This window comes from Coregonus lavaretus (genome assembly GCF_964263955.1).
Source record: "Coregonus lavaretus genome assembly, contig: HAP1_SCAFFOLD_2865, whole genome shotgun sequence".
NCBI lineage: Eukaryota > Metazoa > Chordata > Actinopteri > Salmoniformes > Salmonidae > Coregonus > Coregonus lavaretus.
In genome coordinates, this window is record NW_028160833.1 from 29,015 (window position 1) to 42,776 (window position 13,762).

Sequence of the window (13,762 nt, forward strand, 5' to 3'; positions counted from 1 at the left end):
TCAAAACAGATTCAAATAAATAAATACATTTGACAAAAAATAATTGACAGTGTCATACAATTCAGTAAAGTTGTGGTATTAAATATATTTCCAATAGTTATTATCTAAAACATTGCTTTTGGAAGTGTCCTAGCAGCGATATGAATTCTACTGGAAATTTCCTCGGCAAATTCTAGAATTACACATTCTAATTCTATGGATTCTATGGAATGGTTTTAGTTCCAGGGTCGATATTCTGGGTTCAGAACAGTCAGTCCTGTGTACGAGAACTTCTCATCCGTCAATCTTTGCGTCCTGCAGTCCTTGGTGACTGAAAGCATCGTTGTTGTATCCTCCAAAGATCCGTTTAGTGAGATGGTAGGGGGAACTGCGTTGTCTGAGAGGGGTCTTTCTATCAATAATGAAAAGATAAAATTTTAGAATGAACATCCATACTAAAATCGACATAAGTACAGCCATATATTTTTGTATTTATCCAGTGTATTTTGGTTTTGCACTCAAGATATACGCCTCGACCTTGGTACAAACGTGTCCTATTCCTTCAGTAGGCTTTTTAGTGACAATCAAATCTTACCTGTGTGACTCTTCGTGTGGTTATTGAGTTCTGTCGCTTCTTGAAAGGTGCTTCCACACACGTCGCACGGGTAGGGTTTATCCTTGGCGTGTGTGCGCCGGACATGACTGTCGTGTGCGGCGTGCGAGGCGAAGGCTTTCCCGCAGTGCTTACATTTGAACGGCCGCTCTCCGGAGTGCTGGCGGATGTGCGTGCGCAGGATGCTGGAGGCAGTAAAGGCCTAGAACAGAGTAGAGAACATAGAAGTTTGAGTGACACGCTTAGAACTGAAGAATGTGCACTCAGTAGTTCTGATAACATCATATTTGGGTGACTTGACTTTCTGCTTTCAACAACGCGACAGGTTGTTCATGGCAATAAATAAAACGGTTCCCAGGCCTAACATTTGATGGTGTTTCTTCATTCTCTGTTCTCGGAAAATCAAATAAGCTACCTTATCATTTAGATATTTTAAAAGACTAGCAAATAGCCAACATTGTTAAACAGGGGTTTTGGGTTAAACAACATTATTTAAGTAGGCTAGGCCTACATAAAAACCGAGGGGGTTGTTCTCATTTCCTACAAACAACAAAGAAAACGTCTGTTCCTCTGAGAGCCGTAAATTGAGAGTGTAATCGCGGGGAGAGGGGGAACAATAGGGTGGGTGTACATCTGGCGCTAATCACCATGGAAGTGGCTCGGTGGAGCGTGCCTGCAGGCTGCACCGGGACAACATTACGAGGGGGCTCATGAAATGGGGAAGCTTCTAAATGGTGAGCTCACCGAGGACTATACACACACTCTTCTATGCTTACCTTGTTACAGTAGACACACTTGTAGGGGCGCTCTCCAGAGTGTACCCGCATGTGTTTGTTGAGACTGGAAGACTGAGAGAAACTCTTTCCACACACTGAGCACTGGGAATGAAGAGAGGAGAAAGATTAAGGATGAGGGACTGTATTATTTTAGCTGAACAGGGGGCAAAATAAGGAAGGACTATAGTGCCCTTCACTTATTATCATTTTTGACACACAAGAAAATATTAAAAACAAGATTGTGAGAAACAAAGACAAAAGATGTGCAGGAGAGGTAAAAAATAAATAAAATAAATAACTACTTAGGGGCTTCTAAAATGTACCACTTGAGGAATATACATATAAATAAAGTGCTTTCAGAAAGTATTCATAGCCCTTGACTTATTGCACATTTTGTTGTGTTACAGCCTCAATTCAAAATTGAATAAGTGTATTTTTTTCTCACCCATCTACAATCGTGGTCAAAAGTTTTGAGAATGACACAAATACTAATTTTCACAAAGTCTGCTGCCTCAGTTTTGATGATGGCAATTTGCATATACTCCAGAATGTCACGAAGAGTGATCAGATTAATTGCAAAGTCCCTCTTTGCCATGAAAATGAACTGAATCCCCCCAAAAAACTTTTCCACTGCATTTCAGCCCTGCCACAAAAGGACCAGCTGCCATCATGTCAGTGATTCTCTCGTTAACACAGGTGAGAGTGTTGACGAGGACAAGGCTGGAGATCACTCTGTCATGCTGATTGAGTTAGAATAACAGACTGGAAGCTTTGAAAGGAGGGTGGTGCTTGAAATCATTGTTCTTCCTCTGTTAACCATGGTTACCTGCAAGGAAACATGTGCCGTCATCATTGCTTTGCACAAAAAGGGCTTCACAGGCAAGGATATTGCTGCTAGTAAGATTGCACCTAAATCAACTATTTATCGGATCATCAAGAACTTCAAGGAGAGAGGTTCAATTGTTGTGAAGAAGGCGTCAGGGCGCCCAAGAAAGTCCAGCAAGCGCCAGGACCGTCTCCTAAAGTTGATTCAGCTGCGGGATCGGGGCACCACCAGTGCAGAGCTTGCTCAGGAATGGCAGCAAGCAGGTGTGAGTGCATCTGCACGCACAGTGAGGCAAAGACTTTTGGAGGATGGCCTGGTGTCAAGAAGGGCAGCAAAGAAGCCACTTCTCTCCAGGAAAAACACCAGGGACAGACTGATATTCTGCTAAAGGTACAGGGATTGGACTGCTGAGGACTGGGGTAAAGTCATTTTCTCTGATGAATCCCCTTTCCGATTGTTTGGGGCATCCGGAAAACAGCTTGTCCGGAGAAGACAAGGTGAGCACTACCATCAGTCCTGTGTCAAGCCAACAGTAAAGCATCCTGAGACCATTCATGTGTGGGGTTACTTCTCAGCCAAGGGAGTGGGCTCACTCAAGAGGTGGGTGGACAAACAAAAACCCACACATTCTGACAAACTCCAAGCATTGATTATGCAAGAATGGGCTGCCATCAGTCAGGATGTGGCCCAGAAGTTAATTGACAGCATGCCAGGGCGGATTGCAGAGATCTTGAAAAAGATGGGTCAACACTGCAAATATTGACTCTTTGCATAAACTTAATCTAATTGTCAATAAAAGCCTTTGACACTTATGGAATGCTTGTAATTATACTTCAGTATACCATAGTAACATCTGACAAAAATATCTCATAACACTGAAGCAGCGAACTTTGTGAAGACCAATACTTGTGTCAGTCTCAAAACCTTTGACCACGACTGTACACACAATACCCCATAATGACAAAGTGAAAACATTTTTCGAAATGTTTGCAAATGTATTGAAAATGAAATAGAGAAATATCTCATTTATATAAGTATTCACACCCCTGAGTCAATACTTTGTAGAAGCACCTTTGGTGGTGATTACAGTTTTGAGTCATCTTGGTTATGTCTGTATCAGCTTTGCATATCTGGATTTGGGGATTTTCTCCCATTCTTCCTTCTCTGTTAAGTTAGATGGGGAGCAGCGGTGAACAGCAACCTCCAATGATTACACTCCAAGTTGTAGTGAAGTCTCAAGGATGATAAAAGGAAATTGGATGCACCTGAGCTCAATTTGGAGTGTCATAGTAAAGGGGTGTGAATACTTATATACATGCAAATGAGATATTTCTGTATTTAATTTTCAATACATTTGCAAACATTTCAAAAAACGTGTTTTCACTTTGTCATTATGGGGTAGTGTGTGTAGATGGGGGAGATAAAACAAACAATTGAATCAAGGGGTATGAATACTTCCTGAAGGCGCTGTGTCACCTTATGTGGTCGGTGTTTCTCGTGGACGTGTAGGACGTGGATCCTCAATCGGTCTCTCTTCTCAAACGACCTGTTGCAAAGGTGGCACGGGAACTTCCTGTCCCCCTGGTCCACGCAGCGCGTGTACTTCAGGTGTTTGTCTCTGTAGTATTGATAGGCGAACACTTTCCCACACCGGTCACACTTAAAACCCTCTCCAGCATCTGAAATAGGAAAACATTAGGGAATGCCTTGGTAAATTGTAGTGGCGTCGTTGTTGCTAGAAATAAATACGTTTGATACACATGTAGAATAGAATAGAGAATAGAATGAGGCCCAGTAGAGCAATGTGATGTTTATATGAAAATATTAACCATGCAAATAGGTATACACGAATAACGAGCCATATATGCCACCCACAAATGAAGTTCCCACTGGGAAAAAATAAAGTAATTATATTCTATATGAACTGTCCTTACCTTCATGTGGAAGCATGGCGTTCCCTTCCTCCAGCGAGTCCTTCAGAGTGAGTGGAATCCCCAGGAACTGAACATAGCAGTCCCCGTACCAGACCAACAGCTCCTGGCCCGTCTGGATCGCTTTACACGCCTCGTAGAAGATCTGTGCCTTACTCTGTACCGCGATTAGGTTCTGCTCCTCCGGGAAGCGCGCACACTTCACTAGGGACATCCAGTTACCGGATGAGCCCCGGCCGTCGACAAAGTGACTCAACCGGCCATTTTCGAACACCTGGATCAACCGATAGGGAGAAAATGTTGTTGTTACACTCTTAGAGAAAAAAAAGGGTTCTATCGCTTGCTTCATATATGGAACACCTAAAAGTTCTATATAGAACCCTTTCATCATAGAGTTCTTTGATCAGAACCCCAAGGGTTCTTATTCACTGAACCAAAATGGTTTCCATATAGAACCCTGTATGGTGCCATTTATGAATTATGGCTACTACTAATACATTTTAATATTTTTTTGCTAAGAATATAATATAATAAAAAATGAAATAATGGACACATGAATACCAGCATGGTTTTTAGATTTTGTCATTATATGCAAACATAGTTTGGAAATATGCACTGGTGGCCAGGGAGGCATCTGTTTGTTTGAATGACGGCCCAGGTCAATCCTGGTACCAACTCTGGCTATAGGACAGTGTGGGTTGTTACTGCCTTATTGGCTATTTGCAAGTTCAACCACCATCCTCTTGCATCTTCATGCTGGAATGGCAGTTTGTTTTTTAAATCAGAATGGCAGTTAAAATGTATTCCTTTCTTTTTTTTAAATCTAAGAGCGTATGCTTTTATTAAACACTTTATTTCCTCTTGCTTCTAGCTAACATTTTAGTTAGCAACAGCACGTTTGTATGAACCTTACTGTTCGCCACTCCGACCTCGGTAACAATGTTGCAAAATGTGAATTCGATCTCCTCCTTCCATAGAGAGTTAACGTGTTGGACGTAGTCAGCTTGCCATTTTTTCTAACCAGGCGAAATCATGCAGCAGCATCATTAATATGGACATAAATGTCAATGCAAAACAGCTAAAACAAATGAAAAGGGAGATAGTTAGCTGTCATTTCAGAGTGTGATGTGATTGTGTTAGCTTTTGTTAGCTGTTGTTGGCTCAAATCCACATTACACTCTGGGTAGGGATAGAACCCTCAAGGTTCTATATAGTCTATATATATGCCTAACCTTTTTTTGTAAAGGGTTCTTTAATCTCGTCCAAAGAAGCAAAAGGTTCTATTAAGAACCCCAAATATCAATTTTTTCTAAGAGTGCACAGGACTATTATATGGCACAGAAGTTGAAGTGGCTACAAATTGTTTAACTGCATGGGCGGGGATTTAATTGGAAATCAAGCATCTCCGTTTAGGCCCACATTTACGCACAGTTGGTTAATGCACAAAATAAAAGACAAAAGGTTTTTAAAAACGTTTATCTGACGACAAATAACACACACAAAAAAGAAACATAAAATAATAACTGACCTCCCACATCAGCGTGTTGTCGTCGTATGTTTTGATCTCGCTGGTATTGACCAGTTTCCCCTGAAATGGGCCGAACCGGGTTCCCTTGGTGATGGCGCTCTTCTCTGCGAAAACTCCGTAGTGGGACAAACTGCCATAACTCGTCTGGTGGATAGATAACCCTGTAAGTGACATTTAAAAAAACACGTTAAACTTAACACCTTTTACACAACTTTACACGTTCACAGAGCGGGCGAGAGAGAGCGCTTACCTTTTGGAAGTCCAAGCGCCTCCGTTTCCAAGGTGAGTCGTTCGCTGTTGCAAACTGTTGAAGAGAATGTTGCTGGTCGTCAATGGTGAACATTACAAATCAAACACACTATAAGGAACATTACAAATCAAAACACAGACGACTGACAATATGGGCTGGTTTCCCAGACCTAGATTAAGCCTCCTGAAATTGACAGTTTGGTTTCATGATGTAGGCCACTCTTGAAATAACCTACTACACATAGTTCTATCCCTACCCAGAGTGTAATGTGGATTTGTGGATTTGAGACAACAACAGCTAACAAAAGGTAAACCAATAATCATCAAATCCCACCTAGAAATACAGAATTATTGCCTATTCCTGTAGGCTACTGATTAAATATCCTGCCCCAAGTGGTTGTTGCATCTAACAATGTAAACTTGTAAACTTCTTCCGAACATACTTTTGGACAGCTGAAGCAAGCACGCACGTTTTCCGTGAAGGAAATTACCCTTTCTAGTTTCGCTAACATTTCAAAGGCTGTATCTGTCTACCTGAGTTCCCAAGCAGGGCTACTCCTGAGATGGGGAAACCGGCATTCTGCTCCTGACTCCGGGAATATCCATACAGCACCATGAAAAGGTCGTCCTCGCTGAAACTATAAGTGCGTGTTTTCTTCGGTGATAATTCGGTTCCTCTAAGGTGGAATAAACTTTCTTTAGATGGCGAGAGAGAGGGCGCGGAGGACCTCTCGCTCGAGGCGGGACTGCTGAAGTCTGATAGGCCTACAGATAACGGGCCGGTGGCGTGCTCGGTCACCACCGCCGCCAGCTCCTCGTACTTGGAGTAAATAGTGTGTCCCACTCCCGGCATCATCCGGTTGAAGTACGGGATGTTCGACACGTTGAAGATCTGCTCGTGAAGAACGTTAACGGCGGTGGTTTGGTGGCCGCCGTGACCGAAGAACGAGGGTGTTCCGGCGGTGAAGTTGAAGGGCATGACTGCCTGGGTGTCGGTGACTAGCCGTCCAAGAGACTTGAGCGGGTGGAGGAGATGCTGAGCGTAGTATTCCGAACCCCGGACAGGCCTGCCTTTGAGGGTGTTGGAGTGGAACGGCTTGCCCTTCACGGTGGGGATGCTAGACAGAGACATCACAGCAAGCGAGGAGGCAGAGCCGATCTGTGATGATTTGAATAGGAATAGTTGACGTTGTAGCTATTCTGCCTGGAGAGAGGTGGAGAGATTTGAGCTTTATTTCCAACAATTATGTTAAATATTTTCCCTTCTCAAATTAAGTTTTACCTCTCAAGTTTATTTTCTAGATTATTATTTGAAGATTAATAAACCGATTTCAAATAGGGAACATAATCAAATCAATTAGGCTACAATAAGGGGATTTGGTAACGAGCAAATAATGCATGCTTGTGTTACAGGCCTATTTCTGCTCAAAATACATTTAGGAGAATACAATTAATTGTAGGTTAGTTATTTAAAAAAAATTAATCAATATATTTCTGCTAATCACAGGATTGCTGAACGAAATTCCAACATTGCTATAAGCCTATATCACAATATTAATGTCAATTAAACGAAAGAAAAATGTTGTAGGTCTATTTCAATTATCGCACAATATGAAGGTTTTCACCTATTGGCTATTAGCCTAATTCAAATCTTATATGGCTACAACAACTTAACAAGATCGAACATCTGCAGGAATGGATTTTTCCCAAATCTGAATACTAATTATATTAAAAAGTCACACATATTTTTCGTCACTTTACAAATGCATGAAAATGTATTCCTAAATTTGAGAGCACTGATTTTTTACAAACGAAAACTATTCATTTTTAGCATCTTACTGCATTCACAGCACTTACAACCTACAATCAAAAACCAGCCGTTTGGGCATTTTTTCCAGTTCGCAAAACACACATTTGATGTTCGTCAATATCTTTAAATTAGTACTTGTGCCTGCAGAGTAAACTACTTTAAATAGGTGCTCGACTGTGCATCCCTGTAAACGAGCAGTATGAGTTGTTAAGGGCCGTGTGTCCCCCCCCCCCCTCCCCCCTCACAGGGCGGGTAGTGGGTGGGTGGTAGCAAGCAGTAACTGAGACAAATCAGGGTCATGACACCCAAATTAAAGAACACCAGGTCAGCGGCAGAGGTCAACATTAATGAAGCTATTGCAAGTCACCACTCCTTTAAAACGCATTAGGGTGAGACCGGTTCAATGGCTATTAACAGCGGGTTATAATAGGGCTGTATAAGGAACTTCATAATAATAATAACGGAACATGATCAGAAATTTAAATAATAATAATACCGGAACATGATGAGAATTTTTTTTTTTTTATTAAGGAGCATTTTCGCCTAATTGCATAGGTCTAAAGCGATTTTACACATAGTGATGTCATACTATTTTAAACCAGTTTACTTTTTGCGAAAGATCTCAATCTTAAAGTCTGTCTTACCTCAAAGGAGACTATTTATAAATCTGAAGTTGGTTTTATCGAATCCATCCCACGTTGTTGTCAAAAGACGAAACACGAATATTTGGCTACAAGTGTGTGATGCTTGATCTTGCTGATAGAATCCTATGAAGGTAAAGTAGACAGGAGAGGCAGGAGCAGTGGGGATACCCTCCGTGTGTCTCTGTTGTTAGGTGTTCTACTAAACTGAACGCTGTATACAGAACGGTTAATGGTACCGACTCTTAAAAGGTCTCGAGATGCTGCTCTCCTACTATTGGCCAGAGAGCAGCTCTGGTCACCCTGCGTGCGTCTCAAACCCCAGGAGGATTTGACCTTTTCAAAGTTACAAACCCGCTACGCACACACACACACACACAATACCGCCTTATTGGCGTTATCAAAAATGTAAAAAACGTGTCCCAAAACCAATATTATGGTAGGCCTATTGGGAAAGTTAGTTATCCCTAACCCTATTGAGAGCAACAACTAATTAAAGATGGAATGTCAACTCGATTTATGTCCCCTCATTACTTATATTCGATAAATTTAGATGAGCATGGTTAATTAAGATAATGATGATTGTAATGAAGTAGCCTATAAAACATTTTTCTAAAAATAAAAAGGTAGATGCAGAAATCCTATGTACATTTACATTTTAATAATTTAGCAGACGCTCTGCTTACAGTTAGTGAGTGCATACATTTTTTCATACTGCCCCCCCCCCCCGTGGGAATCGAACCCACAACCCTGGCGTTGCAAGCGCCATGCTCTACCAACTGAGCTACACGGGGCTTGTAATATTCGACTATGTTGCTTGCTTCTATAACTCATAAATATTTCCTTTAATTAAAAAAGGTGAATTGTGGTTATTGTACCATTGGAAAAATAATAATAATTCTGTACGTGTTTGCAGTACAAACGAACAAATCGATTTTTCTTACAACCAATAATAATTTAACCCTCATCATTAAATTTACGAAACGGCATCACTCAAGACCTGATAAAATGTTTATATATTTTTATCAATTTAAATAATGTCTCCACTTTCAGGATTATCCTTCGTTCCCCATCTAAACACAAAACCAAAATCAAATTAAAGTGTTTTCGTTATATGCCAGAACATGGCATACAGTAGGCTACACAGTAAGACAATGAAATGCTTCCTTGCCAGCTCTCCCCTCAAACAGCGCAGCATCTATAAAACACGACTCAATAATATAGTGGAACTAGATTCAATGTTGCAATAACAATTCTTTATTTACAACGGCATTGTTATTCAACATCAAATTGCAAATAGCATCAGCAAAGCCTTATTAGGTGACAACTTGCATATAACTGTGTTTAAACTTCTGTCGGTATATCTAACTTTTGCATAAAATGCTCACACTGAAGATTACAAACCGTTGATGCGTGATGGGTGAACGAACGAACAGTGTGATGTTTCTTGTGAACAACACAGCTGGAAAAATACATCTCAGAGCAGCGCACAACACTGTAAGCTTTCTTTCTCCAGAAAGTTCATAGAATATATTACGTATTGCTTCAATATCCCATTGCATCGTCTTTTCCCAAATAGCAGTCTGACACAAACAGTTCTGTGGGGGGTGGGGGGGTATGAAATTATACAAATAATACAGCCTTCAACCAATCACAGATAAGAAAGAGAGAGACTGCTTGTCTCAGCAACTAATATGTGTTGATCAATGATACACCCATTCAATAATGTACAAATTCACAATACAAATATGATACAGACAGCTTTATAATATACAAGGAGAACAGACAATCTAAGGCAATATGCTTGGTTTTTAGCATTTCAAGGTTCTTGCATTTTAGCTCTAAGAAAACTGGCAGACAATACAAAAACAGGGCATTTAAAAAAAAACTCCCAAATTAAAAAGGTAAAGAGAGGAATTATTTTGTTGTAAATTGATTTAAATTCAAAGCCTGTATGATATTTCTTGAGGGGCAAAAAGGTAGTTTGCTCCAAGTCCTGATATAAATGCTTTAAAAAAACATTACCTCATGGCTTGTATTCATTTCAAAATCTTAACAATCTTTGGAAATTGGCAAACGGGGTGATAGTGATTTCTTTAGAATTGGCTATTCTTAAAATGTGAGTCAATTCTCAGCAATGACATCCAGCTTTTATCAAAACTGTGTGGTGATAAATCGTGATCAATAGTACAGCAAAACAGAGAGAATACAGCGCTTCTCTGAGAGCCCATAACATATAATCACTGAATAATAGGACCCCCTGTGCCCCATACAGCCAACGTGCTACTGTACCTCAGTGTCCAAAGTACAGCAATAATCTGGGAGTAGTAGTGCTGATCTGGGATCAGGTCCCCCCCCCCCCCCCTGTCCTTTCACTATAATATAAAGGCTAAACTCATCCTAGATCAGCACTCCTACTCTGACCGGCTTTGTGGATTACGGACCCTGATCTGTGATCAGCTTTCTCCATCCAGACCCTTACCGTTACCAATAGGGAAATACAAATCAAAACTGTTCTCAGACCAGGATTTATGAGCCACTTCATCCATCAGGTTTTGGGCAGTTCTAGACCTAACAATCCACTGAGAACAGTCTTCTACAGCTTTCCCCCAGTGGTGGGCCTGCGTCCCAAATAGGATCCTATTCCATATATAGTGCACAACTTTTGACCAGGGCCCGTAGGGCACTATGTAAGGAATAGGGTGTCATCTGGGTCGCAGCTTTTACAGTCTATTCTGAACTGAGGTCAGCCATGACAATACATTCAGTTTATCTCAGATCCCACATCAAATACACATATTATGCTGCACACACACACACACACACACACACACACACACACACACAAACACACACACCTTGCAATCTGTCCTCACGCAGACAGTCAGTCACACACTGCGAGGTGGCATTGCATGTTTCTCTGAGGGTGATTGACTGTCACAACTATCTGGGCTGCAAATAGGCCCTTTATTAGGGGCGGATTTAGCGGTTTGGGGGCCTGTTTCATTTGAAACTGATGAAACATAGCTAAGTCCGCCTCCGTCCTTTATTATCAATGTAATGAAAGGCTGGTAGAATTCATAACCCGATTTACAAGGGATGGGATATTTGGCTTGTCCTCCATAGTCCTGTCTGGCTTATTATCATAAGAAATGTCAACATTGCTAGCATGAGCACCAGTCTGTTTGTGCCATCATGCCAACTCATTGTCACTAATTGTCATGCCAAGTTGAGTTGACAATGACAGTAATGGAGTATGCAAGAACACAAACATACGGGACCTGGAGGAAAGATGTAGTTATGAGGTCTGACTGTGACTTTGCCTTTGATGCAACAAAGGATCTGAAGTGACCGTACCTGTTACAGGGGCGAGGGAATATGATGTCATTATACCTGTTACAGGGGCGAGGGAATATGATGTCATTATACCTGTTAGAGGGGCGAGGGAATATGATGTCATTATACCTGTTAGAGGGGCGAGGGAATATGATGTCATTATACCTGTTAGAGGGGCGAGGGAATATGATGTCATTATACCTGTTACAGGGGCGAGGGAATATGATGTCATTATACCTGTTACAGGGGCGAGGGAATATGATGTCATTATACCTGTTACAGGGGCGAGGGAATATGATGTCATTATACCTGTTAGAGGGGCGAGGGAATATGATGTCATTATACCTGTTAGAGGGGCGAGGGAATATGATGTCATTATACCTGTTAGAGGGGCGAGGGAATATGATGTCATTATACCTGTTAGAGGGGCGAGGGAATATGATGTCATTTTATACCTGTTACAGGGAGAGGGAATATGATGTCATTTTATACCTGTTACAGGGGAGAGGGAATATGATGTCATTTTATACCTGTTACAGGGGAGAGGGAATATGATGTCATTTTATACCTGTTACAGGGGAGAGGGAATATGATGTCATTATACCTGTTACAGGGGAGAGGGAATATGATGTCATTATACCTGTTACAGGGGAGAGGGAATATGATGTCATTATACCTGTTACAGGGGAGAGGGAATATGATGTCATTATACCTGTTACAGGGAGAGGGAATATGATGTCATTATACCTGTTACAGGGGAGAGGGAATATGATGTCATTATACCTGTTACAGGGGAGAGGGAATATGATGTCATTATACCTGTTAAAGGGAGAGGGAATATGATTGGAAATGGATCTGGTTATTATATAGTTTTACTGCCTGAGGTCAAAGTTCAAACACTATGGCTAATTCACTGTCTGTCTACCAGAGCAGGGTGACATACCAAGATCCTGATACAATACTTCTAACATGCATTCTTCCTTTCCATGAATGTATCTCTGGTCAGATCTAACAGAAGCTAAATCTACTTACTTAGATTTAACATAATATGATCATTTAACCAAAACGAGAAAGTGTCCCCCGCTGAGCCAGAATCAAACCCACAACCCTTGAAGTTGCAAGCACCATCCACCAACCAACTGGGACACAGTCCATTACATACGTGTCACCTATCCAGCCATGGCATACCAAGTGACCACTTAAAGGAAGGAAGGAAAGGAAGGAAGGATACATCTTTGAAGAATTGGATCAGGGCCCTATAGGTCTCTGTCTAACCTGTGGCTCTAGTCAGAGAGGGGATGGCTGCATTCCAAATGGCACCCTATTCCCTATATAGTGCACACAGGGTCCATTAGAGGAATGGTCAACATACCCGTTATGGTTGGGTGAGGGAATATGATGCCAGAGGGCTCTGGTTAAAAGTACGTAGGGAATAGTGTTCCATTTGGGATGCATCGTGTGTTTTAATATGAGGGTTAGTAAGGTTCACCACCAACTCCCTCCAGTCTCTACACCCAAGACAGTGCTGCTGCATAATCTGCCACGAACGTATCATTTGGATTAGAGAGATTTTTAATACAAACTGCAATAAAAAAAAAAGTAGCTGTGTTTTAATCTCCGACGGACCGCAGAGCATAAAATGTGCCTCCAGGGGAAAAAATCTGTACAAAAAACTACAAAAAAAACAACAACAACAAAAAATAAAAACAGCAACTAAAGATTCTCTAGTAATCGTTATTGCTTGTTTAAGTACATCACACTGAGGAACCAGAGCAGTGTGTCCCCCGATCTTTCTATCATGGCGCTAGCTAGCTAGCTATACGCTCAAGGCTGAGAAGCAAGCGATAATCTGTACACTGTTTACACAGCCCCCCACCCCACCCCCCTCCCCTCCCTACACCCCTCACTAGACCCTGGGCAAAGGATCTGAACCCACCCCCCCCCCCCCCCACTCCCCTCCTGTACCGTATCAACGACTCTTGACAAGGTCAGACTCTCCTCTCCTCAAACAAACACGCAAAACACCGCTCCGCTTTTCTTTTTCTAGCAGAGGCAGTCGAGACCAGACGGGGA

The 13,762-nt window shown here is 41.6% G+C and overlaps 1 protein-coding gene and 1 long non-coding RNA gene across 2 annotated transcripts; both read right to left on the reverse strand.

Moving 5' to 3' along the window:
* Nucleotides 1–215: 215 nt before the first annotated feature.
* On the reverse strand, nt 216–7,110 carry LOC311121401 (PR domain zinc finger protein 14-like; the record flags this gene model as incomplete). The annotated part of the gene is made up of 8 exons (XM_084195898.1): nt 6,437–7,110; nt 5,904–5,957; nt 5,654–5,814; nt 4,129–4,399; nt 3,671–3,873; nt 1,369–1,470; nt 575–794; nt 216–391 (listed from the first exon to the last, which is right to left on the reverse strand). The coding sequence occupies exons 1-8, from the start codon at nt 7,032–7,034 to the stop codon at nt 216–218; spliced, it is 1,785 nt and encodes a 594-aa protein (XP_084052024.1). The 5' UTR covers nt 7,035–7,110.
* Nucleotides 7,111–9,587: 2,477 nt separating this feature from the next.
* Nucleotides 9,588–13,541, reverse strand: LOC311121403. The gene is made up of 2 exons (XR_014612273.1): nt 12,509–13,541; nt 9,588–12,436 (listed from the first exon to the last, which is right to left on the reverse strand). It is a non-coding gene; the product is annotated as an uncharacterized lncRNA (long non-coding RNA).
* Nucleotides 13,542–13,762: the final 221 nt, after the last annotated feature.